At 42.4% G+C, this 18,535-nt stretch overlaps 1 protein-coding gene and 1 long non-coding RNA gene across 4 annotated transcripts in view; one reads left to right on the top strand and one right to left on the bottom strand.

Moving 5' to 3' along the window:
* PPP3CA (protein phosphatase 3 catalytic subunit alpha) overlaps positions 1-1,167 on the bottom strand; it is a 309,010-nt gene extending 307,843 nt beyond the window's left edge. For 2 of the 3 annotated variants that reach the window (XM_072810318.1, XM_072810315.1), the window contains exon 1: positions 516-754. In XM_072810318.1, coding sequence (XP_072666419.1) covers positions 516-573 — 58 coding nt within the window. In that variant the 5' untranslated portion in view covers positions 574-754. Of the gene's footprint in view, positions 1-515 lie in introns of all 3 variants that reach the window. The other variant, XM_072810314.1, reaches the window with a different exon arrangement.
* Positions 1,168-1,624: 457 nt separating this feature from the next.
* LOC140623451 (uncharacterized) lies at positions 1,625-3,656 on the top strand. Its single transcript, XR_012023067.1, has 2 exons — positions 1,625-1,841; positions 2,416-3,656. It is a non-coding gene; the product is annotated as an uncharacterized lncRNA (long non-coding RNA).
* Positions 3,657-18,535: the final 14,879 nt, after the last annotated feature.

Below are 18,535 nucleotides of genomic sequence, written 5' to 3' on the forward strand. Positions count from 1 at the left end.
GAGGGGGCGCGGAGGGAATTGCTGCAATGGAGCGCCGAGCGAGCCCAGCCCGAGCGAGGCAGCCGGTGGAAAGCCACGGCCACATAAAAATGCCATATTAATTTTTTAAAAGCCATAAATCACCCCTCCCTCTGCAAAAGAAAAATCATAAACTCGATCCCATGCAAGCCTGCGAGCAGCCACCCACTTCCTATTTCTGTCACAGCAGCTACACCCTGCCAGCAACCACCCCCCGGGCGCCCCCTCCCGCCACCGCCGCCGCCACCCCCGCCGCCGCCTCCCCGCCGCTCAGCCATTTGCCAACCGACGCCCCCGTAAATAAAAATGCCCCAAGTGGGGCCCGGGGGGGAGGCTTGGGGGAAGGGCGCGCAAAGGAGGGGGGTTCGAGGGTTGCACAATATCCTAGAAGGTCCGTGGCTGGAGCAAGGAGAGAACCGGAGGCGGGGGGAGGGGAGGCCAGCCGCGCGGTTCCTGCGGCACACGGTGCACCCGGGCGACCGCGGCGCGCCGCTTACCTTTCACCACCCTGTCGGTCGTCGACAACTTGGGATCAATTGCCTTGGGCTCGGACATCTCCAGCCGCCGGGGGACAGCGACGCGCTGCTCGTCCGTCCTACTGCACGCCCCGACCGGACCGGCGGGCCAGACACTCAACGCCGCCGCCGCCGCCGCCGCCGCGCTGCAAACCGCCCGGCTGGAGGTCTGGGCTCTGAGCTGGCTTTAAAGTTACTGCCTTCTCGCGCGTCCCTCCTCCTCCTCCTCCTCCTCCTCCACCTCCTCCTCCTCCTCCTCCTTCGCCGCCGCCGCCGCCTTCACTCCTCCTCCGCCGCCGCCAGCCCCGCCGACTCCGCTCCGGGCTGCGCGTGTGTGGTGGTTATTTATTTATTTTTCTAAGCACGCCTCTTGGTTCTTCTTTTATTCTTGGGGGAAGGGGGATGGGGAGGAGAAGCGCACACGCGAGCACCCACCCTGGCAAGGAGACCGGGCACCGCGGAATGGAGCCCCGCGCGCGCACTCTGCCGGGATTAAGACCGATCACATGGGGAGGGCCGGGGGCGAGAGAGAAGAGGCAGGGCCGCCGATGTCAGTGCCACCAGCCGTGCCTCGGCGTCCCCGGCGGCGGAGAGGCGGCCGCCGCTGCCGCTGCCGCTGCCGCTGCTGCCGCCGCCGCCGCCGCCGCCGCTTCCCCACGCCGAACGCCGCCGCCGATCCGCGGCCGCCGGAGACGTCCCGCCGCTGCGCTCCCCCGCGCTCGCCTCTGCCTCCCCGCGTCGCTCCTCCACTCGCACAGGCACAGCCGCGGAGCTCGGCAGACACAGTCCCGGGCGCAACCTACCCTCCTCCTCCGCCGCCGCCGCCGCCGCCGCCTCCGCCACCGCGCCCGCCTCCGCCTCCTCCCCTTCCTCCTCCCGGCCCCCGCCTCCAGCGCCCCGGCAGCCTCCACCTCCCTGCGCAGCCCGCCCCCCGCCCCCCGCCCCCCGCTCCCCGCCCCGACGTCAAGGCTGCGGGCGCCCATTGGCTGGCGTGCGCGTCACTCACCGCTGGGTGCGGCCTCCGCGCTCGGCCCGCCTCCGCCCCTCCCCGCGGGCCCCGCCCCCCGCTCTGTTTTCTCGCGGCCGCCGGCCCCGCGGGCCTGCCTCCTCCGCCGCCCGGGCCGCGCTCAGGTGTCGCTGTGGCTGGCCGGCCGGGATCGGCGCCGGGAGCGGGCGGGGGGTCGCGCCCGGGAGGGGAGGGGCCGCGCCGGGCACCTGCAGCCCCGGCCCGGGGCATCCGCCTCTGGACCCCGCACACTCCCGGCGCCGCTTTGGCCACTGCGCCTGGTCGGCTGGTTCAGCCGCAGTGTGAGTAGCCAAGTGCGGACGGAGGGTGTCTCCGGGCGTGTGCGTGGCCCTCGAGAGGGCAAGAAGGGGGTTGGCGGGGAGAGGCGGGAAGGGCGGGGGGGGGAGGGAGAGCGCGGGAGCGCGGGGCCGGCGGGCAGCTGCCGTCGCTGTCGCTGTCGCTGCCGCTGCCGCTGCCGCAGCTGTCCGGGGACGATCGCCAGGACGGCGACGCATAAACAACTTACCTTGGGGAGACGGGCTCCGCCTGTGATGGGTGTACGGTGGTGTTTGCTACCGGGGCTTTTTGGGGGGCGGCGTGGTGCTCATCAGGGTTCCCCACCCTTGCACCCACACCTGCTGGGGGGGGGCCCCTTCCGAGCCTCGGGGGTCAGGGACGTGGCGGAGGGTGCGGGGCGGGCTCGCCAAGGAGGCTGGGGACGCGCGTCCAAGCGACCCCCGGGAACTCTGAGCGACCCAGGGCTGCCCTGACGGGGTCCAGGGGGAAGGGAGGGGGTCTCCTCTTCCCCGGTCACGCGCGCACGCAGCCGGGGGTCGGGACTGGTGGCGCCACACCTCCCTTCCCCGTTCCTCGCAGCCCTCCGACGTCCACCTGGTGCCCCCGGTGTGTGCAGGGCCCTGAAGCCCAAGGCGCATCCCCACTCTGGTCCCTTCGGTTGGAAGGAGAGTAACGAAGAGAATGCTATAGGCTCAGGACGACACAGAGTGACGATGGCACGACAGCTCCCTTCTGACCTACCTGCCCCGCCACAGAAGGAGGAGAAGATCTCCCTCTGCCCGAAAGTCACTTCCTGGCACAACCCCTCTCTCTGGCCAACAGGGCAAGGGGACTGGAGCTCGCTTCTTTGTGAATAACAAAGAGAGCTGGATAAATTTCTCACCCTCCGTCCTTCCTGTTACATTGCTGAATTCCTTAAATATCAGGTTTTTTTCCTATTTCCCGAATTGGACGATGAGCCCAGTAAAAGGCCTAATAAAAGATTTAGGGGAGCTAAGGAAATGGAGCCAAAAGTGTTTTGGGGGACACAGATTAGAGGAGTTCAGACTCCAAAGTAAGTTTGAGAACTTGACTGATGGCTCTGGAGTATGACTTGAGCAGTATAGCCCGCAAGGAATAGGAGGGCATAGTAACAGGCCGGGGAGCCTCCATGGAGGCCCTCTAGCAAAAGGAGACCATGTAGGGTGTGTCCCAGGAACTCGGGGAGGCTGCCACCAGCTCCAAGATTCTGCTCCCCAATTCACAACCCCAAGATAGTGTGTGGTAATTAGGCAGACAGTGCATTTAAATATGCATTGTGTACCTTTTGTATGTGAGACACTGTGGTAGGTAATTTGTGTGGTGTGTGGGGGGGGGGGGAGGAGAGGGGTTACTTGAAAATGGTCCTTGCCCTCAATAAAGCCTAGAGTCTAGTAAAACTGTCATAAAAATAGGAGCTCGGAGAGGCCACTGTATCGCCTCAGGAAGTGGTTGTTGAAAACAGTCTCCGGAGCACCAGCAGAGCTAGTTGCTAAGGCAGATTTGGGAAGTTGGTTCCTGGCCAGATGGCACAGAGTGAGGCAGAGATGCCAAGACCTATGGGTGAAGAAGAGAGCCTGCCCAAGGAAAGACCAGGAAACCACGTCCAGCGATGCTCACTTCCAAGGCCACAGTGTTTTATCCCACATGTGGTAAACAGAGCTGCAGTCCCCACCGTTATTTGGACACAGTTTTCAGGTTTAGGAAAAACACCTTTGAACCAAGATCAGAAGACTGAAAATGTCAGCACCATAGAAAAGTTTTACGATACAAATAGGAAATAAAGGCACACCTTTGAGGCACACCCTTTAGTCCGCTACAAGTTTGGGGCACCTCCTAGCTGAGGTATGTGTGGGAAAAAAAGTTATGAATCATAATCACTTTATAACACTTCTTATAATCATCACTCACCTTCAATGCTTGTGTATGGTCCCACACTGTTGCAACACTAACACATCTTCTTATACAAAATTAGACCCTATTCAAAGGAAAACTACCCAGCAGAAATTAACTAGGGACTGGTTATGTCTGCATACCTGGCATACAGAGTAGCCAAATCATCTTTTGTATTGAGATACTTTTTCAGATGTCCTACGATCTGCTGCCATTTTTAAAAATTCTGTTAAATTGTCCAAGTAGTCCTTGACTATATTATCACTTACATAAAATTACCTTACATTTGGAATTTACAATTTCAAGAAGTTAGTTCAACAGTGTCCTTTGCTTGGGGAACCTGGGGTGGCTAAGTGCCTGAGTGTCTGTCTTTGGGAGGGGGGAGGGTTGGGGGGATGGGGTGATCCCAGGGGTCCTGGGATGGAGTCCCACATTGGGCGCCCCCACAGGGAGCCTGCTTCTCCCTCTCCCTATTGTCTCTGCCTCTCTGTGTCTCTCATGAATAAAAAAATAAAATCTTCAAACAGATACACATACACAATGTCCTTTGCTTATGAAGAAAAAGAAAGGAGAAAAAAGGGGAAGCCCATTTTGGCAAAAAACAACTTGCAATCTGCTAAAAAAATTATATTTCCACTTTTTTTAGTATACTCTCTGGGGAGGGTCTGCCCAGTTAGGGGTTTTATTCCCCGGCTTGCATCTGCTTGCATCTGAGTGGGTACATGTGACCAGTTCTGGCCAATGGATTGAGGACTAAAGTGTTTGAACAGTTTCAGGCCAAGGCAGTTAGGCAGCAATTATGCATTCTTCAGTCAAAAGCTCCCATCCTTTAGCTGAATGCAGAAGCTTCTAGGGCACAAGGGAAAGAGCTGAATGCCCAAATTACCACATTAAGGAATCCTGCCCACCTACAAGGAAAATCTGCTTTAGACTTTACAAAAAGAAAAAATAAATTTTTATCGTATTGCTCCATTGAAACTTGAGGATATATTACTTAGGGTAGGGTACTAATACACATGAGTGAGTTATTATTTATTTTTTATGTTTAACTCAAAAAGTAAAATCCAGAATTATTGTGTATCTGTTATAGAACAGCACTACCAGAATAACAAAAATATTCTTATTTCTTTTAATATACGAGCATCAAAATTTTATTTTTTGGAAATGAATTATTCATATAACAGTTGTGCTTTGAACACATATTCTGTGCAAAGTATTGTGCTAGAGGATGCAAAAATATATAAAGAACTCAAAGATTTAGTCCATTCAAGGATCTTAAAGTCTTATGAGAATTATACACATCTTTGTAAACATGTAGGTATAAGGTGTTACTTCCTCCCACTATTGAATAACTCAGACTAATTTTATTCTTTACTTCATCTAAATTAATTACAAAGATAAGTATATGTGGAAAAAATATTGAAGATATGGAGTAATCTATGCATTCAAGTGCTCCATGTCCATCTTACCTCCTTTGGTGCAAATCAGAGTAAATGAACAATATTTTAGCTTGCTCTTTAAGTGCTCTGCTAGATCTAGAGGCATTTTTGTTTTGAAGAAAAGAAATAAAGATGTTGTATTTTATATCCTGTTTTGAGAATAACCTGCTTTTGAAAATTTGGCCTTTCCGGTCTTGGACGAGTGTTCTATCGTTTTGACATTAAGAGTTGCATAATATCTTCTGGCTTTGGCTCTTCTGAGGCATATACTTCATTCTGAGTAGTTGATGGTCGACAGCAGTATGTCTGACCTGTTCTCACCTGCATTGGAAAGCATAGCACTAAAGAACTTACAGAGTACACAGCCAGTCCTGTCGGGACCATGAATGTGTACAAGAATTTGACTTATTATCATAAAGCTAATTCCTCTGACATTCCTCTTCTAACATGTGAACTTCTACCCTCTTCACGATAGAGACTCTAGAAAATTTATTATTCAACATGGATTTTATTTTAGGTTTAAATTAAAAGGGCTTTTCACTGTTTATCTTCTGATTTGCACTTGAAATTTTGTTGAGCCTTATATTTTTCAAAAGGCAGTTTTATTCATTTTAGAAAAGTTACTTCTCTGAGAACATAAAAAAATTGTAATACCAAATGTATTCAGGAAAAAATTTATTTTTTTTCTATTAGGGACCAAACTATAACTTCTGGAATTATATGCTAAGTTTAATATGGAGCAGATATATTTTACATAAAATTTGACATCAGGTGATTATATTCATGTGGATTTAACAAACATATATTCATATTTGTTTTATTTACATTTGTATCTTCATCTCGTATCCCAATTTGGGGCACAGAGTAGGTGCTCAACAAATTTTGTTGAGTGAAATTTTAAAAAGTATTGGCATCCAATATGTGAAGCCCTAGGCTAAATACCACAGTATCTGCTCTCAGGGATATTTTAATATTACTAATGTACATATATATATATGTATATATATGTATCTCTATATATATCTATGTATATGTCTAGATAGATAGATAGATACTGGAAAGAAGTCTCATTAGCCTTGTCTCCTAGATAGTTTGAATTCTAATATTATTATTATTTTTAAAATCATTAATAGGTTAATGGTGCCAAGTCATAAATGTTCATGTTTAAAATAGATACATGTGTGCTATTATATTGAAAATCCAAGAGATATTCGTGCCATAAAACTTTATGTATTCTGGCTTTTCTAAACTCAGAATTTCAGAATGAAAAATTTTTTTAAACAATAACATACATTTATTATCTAATTGTTTCTGCAGTTCAGGAATTTGAGAGTGGTTTAATTGGATAGTTCTGGCTTAGGTTCTCTCATGATACTGGGGTTGAGATGTAGACTGGGGCTGCAGTCTACCAAAGGTTTGACTGCAGCTGAAAACCCACCTCCCAAATGGCTCACTCAATGGCTGGTGAGTTGATGCTGGTTGTTGGGAAGGAAGCCTCAGCTGCTTCCCATGTGGACTCTCCAAAGGCCCCTGAATATCTCTACAACATGGTGGCTGGCTCCTCCAGATTGGGAAATCTGAGGACTTTTCCCCAAAGAGAGGTAGTGTGGTTTAGCAGTTTAAAAGTGCGCTGTCTAGAAGAAGACATCTTGGGCTCAGATGCCATCCTTGGCACATTCCAGCTTTGTGACTGTAGGCAGATTACTTAGCTTCAGTCTCCCCATTGGAGAGAGAATGCAAACGTGACCTGGAAAAGCTGCTTCGTTGTCTGATCATTGGGATGACGACATCCTGCTTGAAATCACCTAGTTACTGATGGGCCTTCATTCATCAACAGTCTGTTCAGTTTTGGAGACATTGTCATATCTGTTTCTGTTTCATTGAGGTCATTGAAGCCTGGGCACAGAGGAGGTAATTTACTTCTTTGGTAAGGTTACTATCTGTTCCAGGTTTTTTCAGGGAAAGGAAATGAAAAATGAAATGAGCTAAAGTTGATATTTGAAGTGCTTTGAAAACAATGTCAACAGCAATGGCAAAAGGCTTAGTAATCAAATTAAAGGAGACTTAATAAATCAATTTAGGAGAAAGTTCATCAAGCCCTTTAAAAGTACATTTGCATATACAATATCAATATAGTATCAGAAATGAGTTTCACTCATCAACACTAGCAGAAATTTAACTTTACTGGAGGTAAGTTTTGCCCATTATTGATTGAAAATTCATGAATTTGTGAGGAAATATTCTATTATAAAAAAGGAATCTTGTACTCAGACAAGTCATGTTTCCACTTTTTTCTAGTCAGTGAGGTTTTACTCTGTTAGTATTTACGGTTATTGGAAAGCATATATTCAACAGACATTTATTGAACACTTACTTATACATATCAAGCAATTTAAATATAATATGAATAAATCTCTCCCCTCCTAAACCTGACATTCTAACAAAGAGAAACAGATGATAAAAAAGGAACAATTAAAAACAACTACAGTCATACAACATGGTAGGCACACTAAATGATAAACATGAAAATAATGTACAGTGGTAAGAGCATTGTAAGATGTGATGGGTAAAGGGGTACTCCTCACTGCTGCAGGCAGATTGTTTAGGGGGTTCATCTCTGAGAACGTGATATTTCAGTGGAACTTCAAATGAACCGATGGCATAAATATTCTAGGTAAAGGAAAAGCATGTGCAAAGGTCCTGGAGTAAGAGTCTGACATTTTTAAAGAAATGTCAAAGAAGGCCAGTGGAGCTACAGCACCAGTAAACTAAAGAGAGTAGCATGAGATGACGTCAGAAAGATGATGTAGAGTCAGATCATATATAAGACCTGACCTTATAGACCATAGAAAAGATTCCAAATATTACTCTGGTGAAATGAAAAAGTATTTGTTAGGAAAGAGATAAATGATATGATTTAAGCTTAAAGAAAACAGTCACTCTTTTGTAAGAACTGATTCTGGGTGTAGTTGTGGGAAGGAAGCACGGCTAGAAATGCGAACACAACCTAAGAGATTGTTGTCCTAATCCAGGCTAGAAATAAAGTAGTTGGGATTGTAAAGTTTAAAAGTAAGTGGTAAAAAGTATCCAATTCCAGATATATTATAAAAGTGGGGTTACCAGATTTGCTGTCAGATTGGATAGGGGATGTGAGAAAATAAAAAAGAGTCAAGAACTCCAAGGTTTTGGGTCTGAGCTAATGGGAGATGGAGTTACCATTTACTGAGAAAAGGAACATTGAAAATGAAGAGCATGTTTGGTGGTGAAGATCTAAAACGAGTTTTAGATATGTTAACTTTGAGAAGCGTATTATACATGCAGGTGGAAAAGACATGTAGATAGTTGGATATATGAGTCTATAGAGAGGAGAGAGCCAGGCTGGTGATGTATAAAACTGGAAGTCATGGCATCTTAGCAGTACTTTATTTCAGTTAAGGAGTGGGAAGAGGAGGAGGGATCAGCAATGCTAATGGACAGGGGCAGCTTCTGGAGGAGAAAGATGGTGTCTATGAGGTCAAGCAAATGAAATGAATAGTAAATGAATTTACTAAATGCTGATGGATTTAGTAAAATTACAACTGAAAACTGGCTATTGATTTTGAAAAAAGGGAAGTTTGGATGCCTGGGTGGCTCAGTGGTTTAGCGTCTGCCTTCGGCCCAGGGCGTGATCCTGGAGACCCGGGATCAAGTCCCACCTGGGGCTCCCTGCATGGAGCCTGCTTCTCCTCTGTCTGTGTCTCTGTCTCTGTCTCTCTCTCTGTGTGTGTGTCTCATGATTAAATAAATAAAATCTTAAAAAAAAAGAAAAAAGGGGAGATCTCTGGTTATTGTAGCAAGGCCGTCTTTCTACCTACTTAAAATAGCACCTCATCAGATTCTGCCTTTCATACTGATTAGCTCCCTTTTCATGTTTATAATTACTTGACATTACATGTGTGGGTGCTGTGTGTGTGATTTGTTTGCCTATCTTTCTGCTATTAGATGATATGATCCTTGAGAGCAGGTGTCTTATCTTATCCCCATTGAATTTCCAGTGCCTGACATATGCTTGGCATACAGAGGTGCTTAATAAGTGTTTGTTGAGAGAATGAATATTTATTTGTAGTATTACCCTAGCTTAGTTTTTCTGCTTTTCTCAGTAGTTGAAATAAGCATCACAATAGGGTGGGGAATGGGGGAATTCGATGAAGGTGGTCAAAAGGTACAAACTTCCATGTGTAAGATAAATAAGCTCTGGGGATGTAATCATGACTATAGTGTAGAATACTCTATTGAATATTTGAAAGTTACTAAGAGTATATCCCAAAAGTTCTAATCATAAAGAAAAAATTCTAACTATGTGATAATGATGGATGTTAATGAATCTTATTGTGGCAATCATTTTGTGATATGTGCACATACGTCAAATGATGCTGTACACCTTAAATATATACCATGTTATATGTCAATTATATCTGAATAAAACTGGGAGAAGAAGAAATTAGCATTTCAAAGCATCTATAGGAAAAAATGACAATTCATGTTCAGATTTTTTTTAAGTTATAAAATCAATTTTCATGGAGTAAAAAAGTGTTGACTCAGGCATTGAAGATGAGAAATCGAACGGGAATTCAGGAGTTTAGGTTTAGCATGAGGTGTGTCTCTCACATGTCCCCACTGCAAGAATAATTATGTCTGTAAATCCAGAGGAGGGCATAGTATTACTCACAGCTCCTCTTTCTCCAAATACACAAAGAGTTCTATTGTTTGCAACATCTACGCTATTCCCTGGTGATAAATTAGGGCAGACATTAGCAATTTTCAGGGAGGAAGTGAGCAGGGTGTGGGTTATGATTGTTTAGAAGCAGTCCCTCAAAAGACTGTTTTTTTTTTCCTCTTTCGGGGTATCCCTGATGTCCAGCCCAAAGAAATTTAGACAGTCAGGAAAATTGTGCTAGATATGACTTAGGGTACGTGTCTTACCCATATCCATCTTTAAACATGCCCCAGCCATAGTACCTGCTGAGTGATCATCAGGACACAGGTTTACCTGCTGTTATCCATCATGGAAAATTGGACCAGATGGTTGAACATCTAACTGAAAGGTACCTCAGGACCAATGATCTTTGACCTCTCTGACCTATTTGGCAAAAGTGAGCTAGGCTAATCCGATAACCTCTGGGAAGAACTTGATTTAAAAATTCAGAAGAAAGTTGGTGGTGGTTGTTTGAATGAAAGATCTTATAGTCTGGGACTGAAATGGCGACTAGCAAATGACTCATATGTCAGGTGAATAAACACATGAAGCAACTTTTGGGCCAGAGGGACTAGGTCAGATTCAGCAAGGGTGTAGAAAGAAAGGGTGGGGGGAGGAGGGAAAGAGAGGAGGGGAGAGAGAGACTATCCTAAATCTGTTTTCTTTTTGGTCCTTCCTAAGGCCTGGTTGTTTCCACCTTTTCTTTTTTTTTTTTTTTTTTTTGGAATTATGAGACCCCTCATTGTCCTTAAAATCAACCCCGTTTTCTAGAGCTGGTTTGAGTGTTATGTTCCTTTCAACCGAAAGACCCATCACTATAGCATATGGAAGATACAAAGAGCAACTAAAATTGTCACTCCATGTCTCTGTAAGTTTTTAACAGTTAACATCTTCTGAATCTGGTGCTTACAGAAATCCTCCTCTTCATTCAAAAATTAACTATAATATGTTCCCATCCTTGCTCATCCCAGTTGTTTCCATAGCACATCCAATGCCAAAAATAGGAAGAGCAAAACCATATATATATATATATATATATATATATATAGAGAGAGAGAGAGAGAGAGAGAGAGAGAGAGAGAGAGACTGATTGGGGAATCTTGATACGTTTTGGAGCTATTAAATTATTTTCTATGCCTGCTTTCATGTCACCAACAGGCAGGTTACAGGAAAAATCTCAGTAACTTAACAAAGTTTGAAGTCACCTGCAGGTCTGAGGCACCCCTATCAGCATGTGCTTTCACAGGCAAAGTAGGGGGCATAAGAGGGAGCCTTGGGGAGTTGGGCTCCAGCAATCAAGTGCTTTTGCCTGGAAGTGACTCTCTCAAATGACTATACTCACATTTCACTGACCCGAACTCCTCATTTGGTCACACCTAATTTCAAGAGGTATGTGATCCTCCCACATATCCAATATTACAGAGAGATCAAATATTTATAAAGAATAATAATACCAGTCAGCATTTCTAAGTAACCCAATTAACCCTGTGGGACCTCCATTCTACTGTGTGCCACCCAGTGACTAAGGCATGTGTCTTATTTCTGTTTCATGTGCTAAGATACTCCGGAATGACTATGGATCCTGATCCACTTCTTGTGTTGAACTCTTCTTCCATCCCTGTTGCATAGCCTCTACTGGGCTGAATCAGATATACTCCGCTTCGACCAGTTGTGTTATTACTACATCTTCCTTGAGCCTGCAGTCCCACAGCAGATTCCTGGTATCACTACCACCACTTCTTGTAACCTCACCAGCTCCCTCTGAGGACAAGGCTTAGTTTCTCCCTCATGCTCTGCACTCCAGTGCCTCTGTAGATGGGCAGCGTTGAACAAGAATGAATAATTACTAATATTATACAAACTGGACTTGAGAAAGAATGTCTTCTAATGTGTCTTAGGCACACCTAGAAGCACTGAGGTCTTTTCTGATTTTCAAAGATGTGTGCAGATTACTCAGAAATATGAATATATCTATGTATAGATATATAACATATATAGAGTTGTTTAGGAATCACTGCCTTTTGTAAAAAGTTAATATGATCAGTTTAATAATACTATGCACATTTATTATACTGCATAAATGCTAAGTGGTTTCTGTGAATGCTGTGTTTTGGTACTGTTCTGGTACAGCGAAAAAAATATTTTTTTCTTACTTTGTTAGTTCTACAGTGTGATGAGTAGTTTTTTGTGTCAACTGGACTAGACCACAATACCCAGTTATTTTTTTAAATATTTTATTTTTTAAAGATTTTATTTATTTATTCATAGAGACACAGAGAAAGAGAGAGGCAGAAACACAGGCAGAGGGAGAAGCAGGCTCTATGCAGGGAACCTGACATGGGACTCGATCCCAGGGTCTCCAGGATCACGCCCAGGGCTGCAGGCGGCGCTAAACCGCTGCGCCACCAGGGCTGCCCAATACCCAGTTATTTAACCAAATGCTAGTCTGGATGTTGCTGTGGAGGTATTTTGTAGACGTGGTCTATATCTACAATCAATTGACTTGATAATGTGGGCCTCATCCTATCAGTTAAAGGCCTGAAGAGCAAAAACTGAGGTCTCCTAGAGAAGAAAGAATTCTCCTTCAAGACTCCAGCAGTGGCTCTTGCCTGAGTTTCCAGCCAGCCAATATGGATTTCAGACTCACCAGCCTATGAGTGTAAGCTAATTATTTAAATCTCTTTATATGCACGTAACACATAAAGTTATATACATGTATATAATTTCATATGTATATTATATATACCTGTATAGTTTCAGGTTTTGTTTCAAACCTCGACTGATGCTCACAATGTGTATTTTTTTTCTGATTCAAGATCAGCAGTTATTTTAAATGTCATTAATATTTATGCATCTATAGCTCTCCGTCTCTCTGTCTGTCTCTGTCTCTTACACATGCATCCACAAAGTGCACACACAACACACACACACAACACATCACATAGGAACACACTGTATATTGAATAAAATATAAAATCTCTGGTTTAATTTTCTAGGGTAAAATTCACTTTGCTTTTCTCACTCATGGCCTGGATAAATAATTTCTATTCTCCCCAGTATACCAAATCTCCATGTAATTCTAATGGGTTGTCAGTTACCTAAGGTTGGGGTACCTAGATACAGATTGTGAGGTGAAGATTCTTATAAAAGTGTTTATTAAGCAGTGTCCCAAGGAAACAACCAAAGGAAAATAGGGAAAGTGACAGATAAGGGAAGTAAACAAGGCAAGGGTGAGATGTCAAATCAAGACCCAGAGATGGAAAATTTGACTAACTCCTTCAGGGGACCTCTGCAGGCCTGTAAGTCACGCCCCTAAGCTGTTCCCATCAGGGACCAGGGAGCTGAGTGTATTTACCCACGCTGTCAGTGGTGGAGATGCAAATTCCTAGGCACTACCAACTGTCTTCACATTCAGGGAAGGTGCTGGGGAGTCCAAGGACAATGCTGGGACAGAGATGCAGGCTGCTGTAATATGGAACTGGAAAAGGTTGGTAGAAGGTATGGGTGGACATGGATAATCTGCTGGTCAGGATCATAAGCCATGTGGATAGAGGGATGATATTAGGAAAACAACCAAATCACTTCTTTGAAGGTATGCAGCTAAAAAATATATACCTCTTCTTATGTCACTTCAAGTTAGTCTCCCTTTCCCACCTCCACAATGGACTTACCATCCTAGGAATAAGTATAGTATGATTTCATGGGCAGATTGTCTCACTCCTGCTCCATTTCCAATCCCCAAATAATGTCCCTTCTATTGTATGAAATTCTTAAGTCTCAGAACATAGAATTTCATTCCTTTATGGATAGACTAATATGAAGATATTTCTAAGACAAGAAGCACATTGACTCAGCTCAGAACTGAGATCCGTCCTGAGTGTTTGTGGCTAGGTCTTTTGCCCAGCCTTGGAAAGCATTTGGGGTATGCTGGCTGTTTTCTCTGTTTAGAAGCCACATTTCAAACCTGACTCATCCCCATCTTCTACATGAATTATGGGGTCATAGTTCTATGGATAAAGATTGGGTACATGATGCCATCTTCCCCATCAGATTCCTTTATTTGGAGAATTTTGAATTCAGTCTTTCTCTAGAACACAGGTCATATTTATACAAGGGCATTTCAGCAGCTCTATTATTCTATCCTATAGATCAGGAAAGCAGAAAGAGGGTTTCTACAGAAAGAGAGAAAGAAATACACATTAGGCATACAGAGAAGAACAGAACTGAAAAACAGTAGAAAGACTGCTTGTATTCCCATTTTGTGCTGAAGTGGGGTTGAAATTTAGTTATATGCAATGGAAGAGTAATAAATAAAAAGGGGAAACTAACAGTAACAAATTTTCTAAGCTATTCTCTGCCCAGAAGGAATCCTGGGTAGAGACCAAAGGGCCTAACTTACCTCCAGGCTGGACAAGGGTGGGGTGGCCCAGAGGCTAAGGTGACAAAATGCATACCCCAGGGACAGGAGAAGGTTTTCCAGAAGTTACTAGGTGGAACACTTTTTAGAAGACATTTTCCAGATCTTTAAAATTCATACTTACTTTTTCTTAAAACTGATCTATCAGATGATCTCCTGGGATCTGCCCCTTCTCCTTTGCCACACCTCTCTTCATATACTCTTTTGCCTGCTCATTCATCTGAAATTAGTATGGTAGTTATCACAAAGTATGAAATCTCTTGAGTGCCAAACAAAGAAACAATCTGAGAAGTGACACTGAGGGAGCATCACATGGTAAATCTAGAAAGGCATGAGTGAAAATATTGGAGGAAAGTATTGTCTTATCTAGGTGAAAGACACATGGGTAGACTCTTGTCATTCTATCTTCTGAAAACCACGTGTTACATATGTATCTTTGCATTCAGAAGTTAAATGATAGTGGGGATGCTTATTTACACGTTTATTGTGAAAAACAAAATCAGGTTTTGGTTTTTTTTTCCTCACAGAAAGTCTAATTTAGATTATTGGTTTAACAATTAAGAACTGATTGTGAAAATTCACCGGCAGATATTTTTACTCTAAATAAGTTAAGTTTGCCACTCTAATAGTATAATAGAAAACATTTATCAACCAAATACAATATACCATTTGCTAGAACTTATAATCATGTGCAACTACTAAAACTTCAATATGAAATTTTACCTTACAATTGAAAAAATTTAATGTTAAAAATTATTTTAGGAGATACTCAAGCAAAAATATCAAATACCTCTAGATTACCAAAATGTATTCATCCAGGCTAAATTACTGTGATCAAGTCAAGTGACCAAACACATTTGTTTTCCTTTTTATACTCTTGAACACCTCATGAACTTAAGACTGCAACACTTTGATTCACTGAATGACCAAGGAATAAAAGCATTCAGTAATTTCTTGTTTTGACATATGAGAGAGAACCAAGTATATGAGGTACCTGAAAGGTGGTAGTGTTTGATAGTCAAGACAAAAAGAATAAAAGTAAACTTTTTTACTTGTTTTATAATTCCGCATGTTATTAATATCACACTTTAATAGTTTATAGGATAAATAAATTAAATATTTCCTATATATTTATTTTTTTCATATTTCTTGAGTGGGTATTTTCATCTTAGTTCATCTAAGAGCAAAACCTGAGATAGTGATTCTTTTCAAATGATTTACTGAAAAAAATGCCTTCAAGGGAAAGATTAAGGGAAGCAGGACAGGACAGGAAATAAAAACTAAGCTAGAGAGAAGTCTTAACTGGTCGTTAGCTTCAGTCTAATCACACCGAAAAAGCTCTGAGTCCAAACTGCACCATAGAAGGAGACACCCATGATGTGGAAGATGGAATACTCCACTTTGTCAATCTTTTCTCCTATGGCCAGCACATTTTATGTTTTCAGAAATCTTTGCTGACCTCACATTTAAAATATAATCTCCATGTTATCTTTTAGACACTTCATTCTTTTACATTTCACATTTTGTTATATTAGCCATCTGGAATTGATTTTTATTTATTTATTACATGATGTAGTAGTTAAGCTTTATTTTTTTCATATGGATATCTAATTAATGTAACAACATTTATTAAAAAGACTCCTCTACCATTGTTCTGCAGTGCTACATTAGACATAAATCAGGTATCCAGATATCCAGATGTATTCTGTACTCTATTCTGATCCTTTTGTCTATCTGTCATTACCATCAATACAGCGCTTTCTTTATTATTGTAGCTCTGTAATTATTTTTATATTAAATAGAGCAGGTTGCTCCACTTTGTCCTTTTCCAAGTTTGCCTTGGCTATTTGCATTTTAATATATATTTCTGCAAAAAAATCCACTGGGATTTTAATTAAGATCGTATTCTATTTTTTAATTAATTTTGGCAAAATTTTTACAATCCCAAGCCTTCCAATCCATGAACATGGTATATTTCTCCACATATTTAGGTCTTTAATTTTTGTCAATATTGCTTAATATTTGGGGGGAAGAGGCATTGTAGGTATTTCTTTAGATTTTTAAAAACTACATGTTTGAAATTTTTTGTTAATTGTGTACTTTTGAAGACAAATTAATTGACTTAGAATTTGACTCTGATTTTCTGCAAATGCCATTATCTTCAGGCTGATGCTCATTTGCACACAAGCATAAGGTAATAAGGCTACTATGAATGTGCTAATTTCCTAGGATATGTTATTTTAATTTTCTATAGTAATAACTTTGATGAATTTTAATTCAGTATTAATTCAATATGGTGATGGGCACTGAGGTGAGCACTTGACGGGATGAGCACTGGGTGTTATTCTATATGTTGGCAAATTGAACACCAATAAAAAACAAATTTATGAAGATGAAAAAACTAAAAATATAAAAAGAAAAAAGTGAAAGGTTTCCAGAGAAATGACCACATAAAAAATTTCATGTAGTCAATCTATCATATTCTATGTATTTTAAGTGAGAATTTATTCTTTCAGTAAATTGTGTCTAGGAAAGTTTAAGGAAAATATTCATTTTGCTAATGTATGATATACCATTTATGTTATTCAGGGTCATTTTAGGAAACAAATAGCAAATTTAATTTGAGTACTTTGAAGAAAGTTTAATAAGGAAGTTTTACAATGGAATAGGCAGGATGCATGCTATATCACGAAGCTAGTAACAGTGAAGAATTTTTACTACTCTTTTACCTAAATTGACAAGAAGAAGGAGTAATTACTAAACCCTGAGACAGTGGGCTCCTTGAAGGTCCTGTGACCTTCCGAGCAGGCATACAGGCACACTTGAACCCCATATGACGGGGTCCTTCTGGCTTATTATTCTTCTTCCAGTGATGCCACTGTCCTAACCCAATCAAAAGCCAAAGATCAAGAGAATATTTGATGCAGTTCATATATTTCAGCTTCCAGGATATGACAGCTCAAAGAAGAGAACAATATAGAATGGCTCCAGAGGGCCAAACAGAAGACATCCAACATATTACTTTTATAAATCAAAAAAAAAAAAAACTTTGGAATTTTTTTTTCATAACTTCCAGAAAGCTAAACTATTAAACCATCAATTCAATTAACAATAGTACTCTAGACCTTTTACATTTACCTTTACTTTCTTTTTTTCAAATACGAATGTTAATTGTTTTATTTTTTTATCACTTCAGAATAACACAGAACAACAAAGCCATTCACAAATAATAAATGATAATTACAGAGCCCAGAATTAACGTGTACATGAAATTCTGGGTTTTGGGGTTTTTTGTTTGTTTGTTTGTTTGGGTTTTTTAAAAGATTTTATTTATTTATTCATGAGAGGCAGAGAGAGAGAGAGAGAGAGAATGAATGAGGCAGAGACACGGGCAGAGGGAGAAGCAGGCTCCATACAGGGAGCCCGACGTGGGACTTGATCCCGGGACTCCACGATCATGCCCTGGGCCGAAGGCAGACGCTAAATTGCTGAGCCACCCAGGGATCCCCAAAATTCTGGGTTTTTGATTTGGAGTTTGTCATTCTACTGTCTTGGCATTGTTTGCTTTTTTTTTTTTTTTTTTTGTATATATTTTTTTTATTGGAGTTCAATATACCAGCATATAGCATAACACCTAGTGCTCATCCCGTCAAGTACCCCCCTCAGTGCCCGTCACCCAGTCATCCCAACACCCCCCCCTCCCTTTCCACCACCCCTTGTTCCTTTCTCAGAGTTAGGAGTCTCCCATGTTTTGTCACCTTCTCTGATTTTTCCCACTCATTTTCTCTCCTTTCCCCTTTATTCCCTTTCACTATTATTTATATTCCCCATATGAATGAGACCATATAATGTTTGTCCTTCTCTGATTGACTTACTTCACTCAGCGTAATACCCTCCAGTTTCTATATAGTGCCTGCTGCTGGTGTCCCACTGAGATTACCTTTAACCATCTGTACCCATCATTCTGTTACTTAATTGTTAATAGTAATTCACCATTGTCCCTTCTCCAGAGAATCATTCTTGGCGGATAAGGAGCTTCTTTCCTGGGGGGGGGGGGGGGTGCTACCCCTCTTTCTTCCCTCAAGAAGTCAACCAATGTCAGACTAACACAGCACTACAATGGCTGGCTTGCTTGCCATAATGTGGGATTAACTCTCTTGTGCAATTTATGCTTTAAAATTTTCCCAAGGAATCAGA

The sequence above is a fragment of the Canis lupus genome, chromosome 33 (assembly GCF_048164855.1).
Source record: "Canis lupus baileyi chromosome 33, mCanLup2.hap1, whole genome shotgun sequence".
Lineage (NCBI taxonomy): Eukaryota > Metazoa > Chordata > Mammalia > Carnivora > Canidae > Canis > Canis lupus.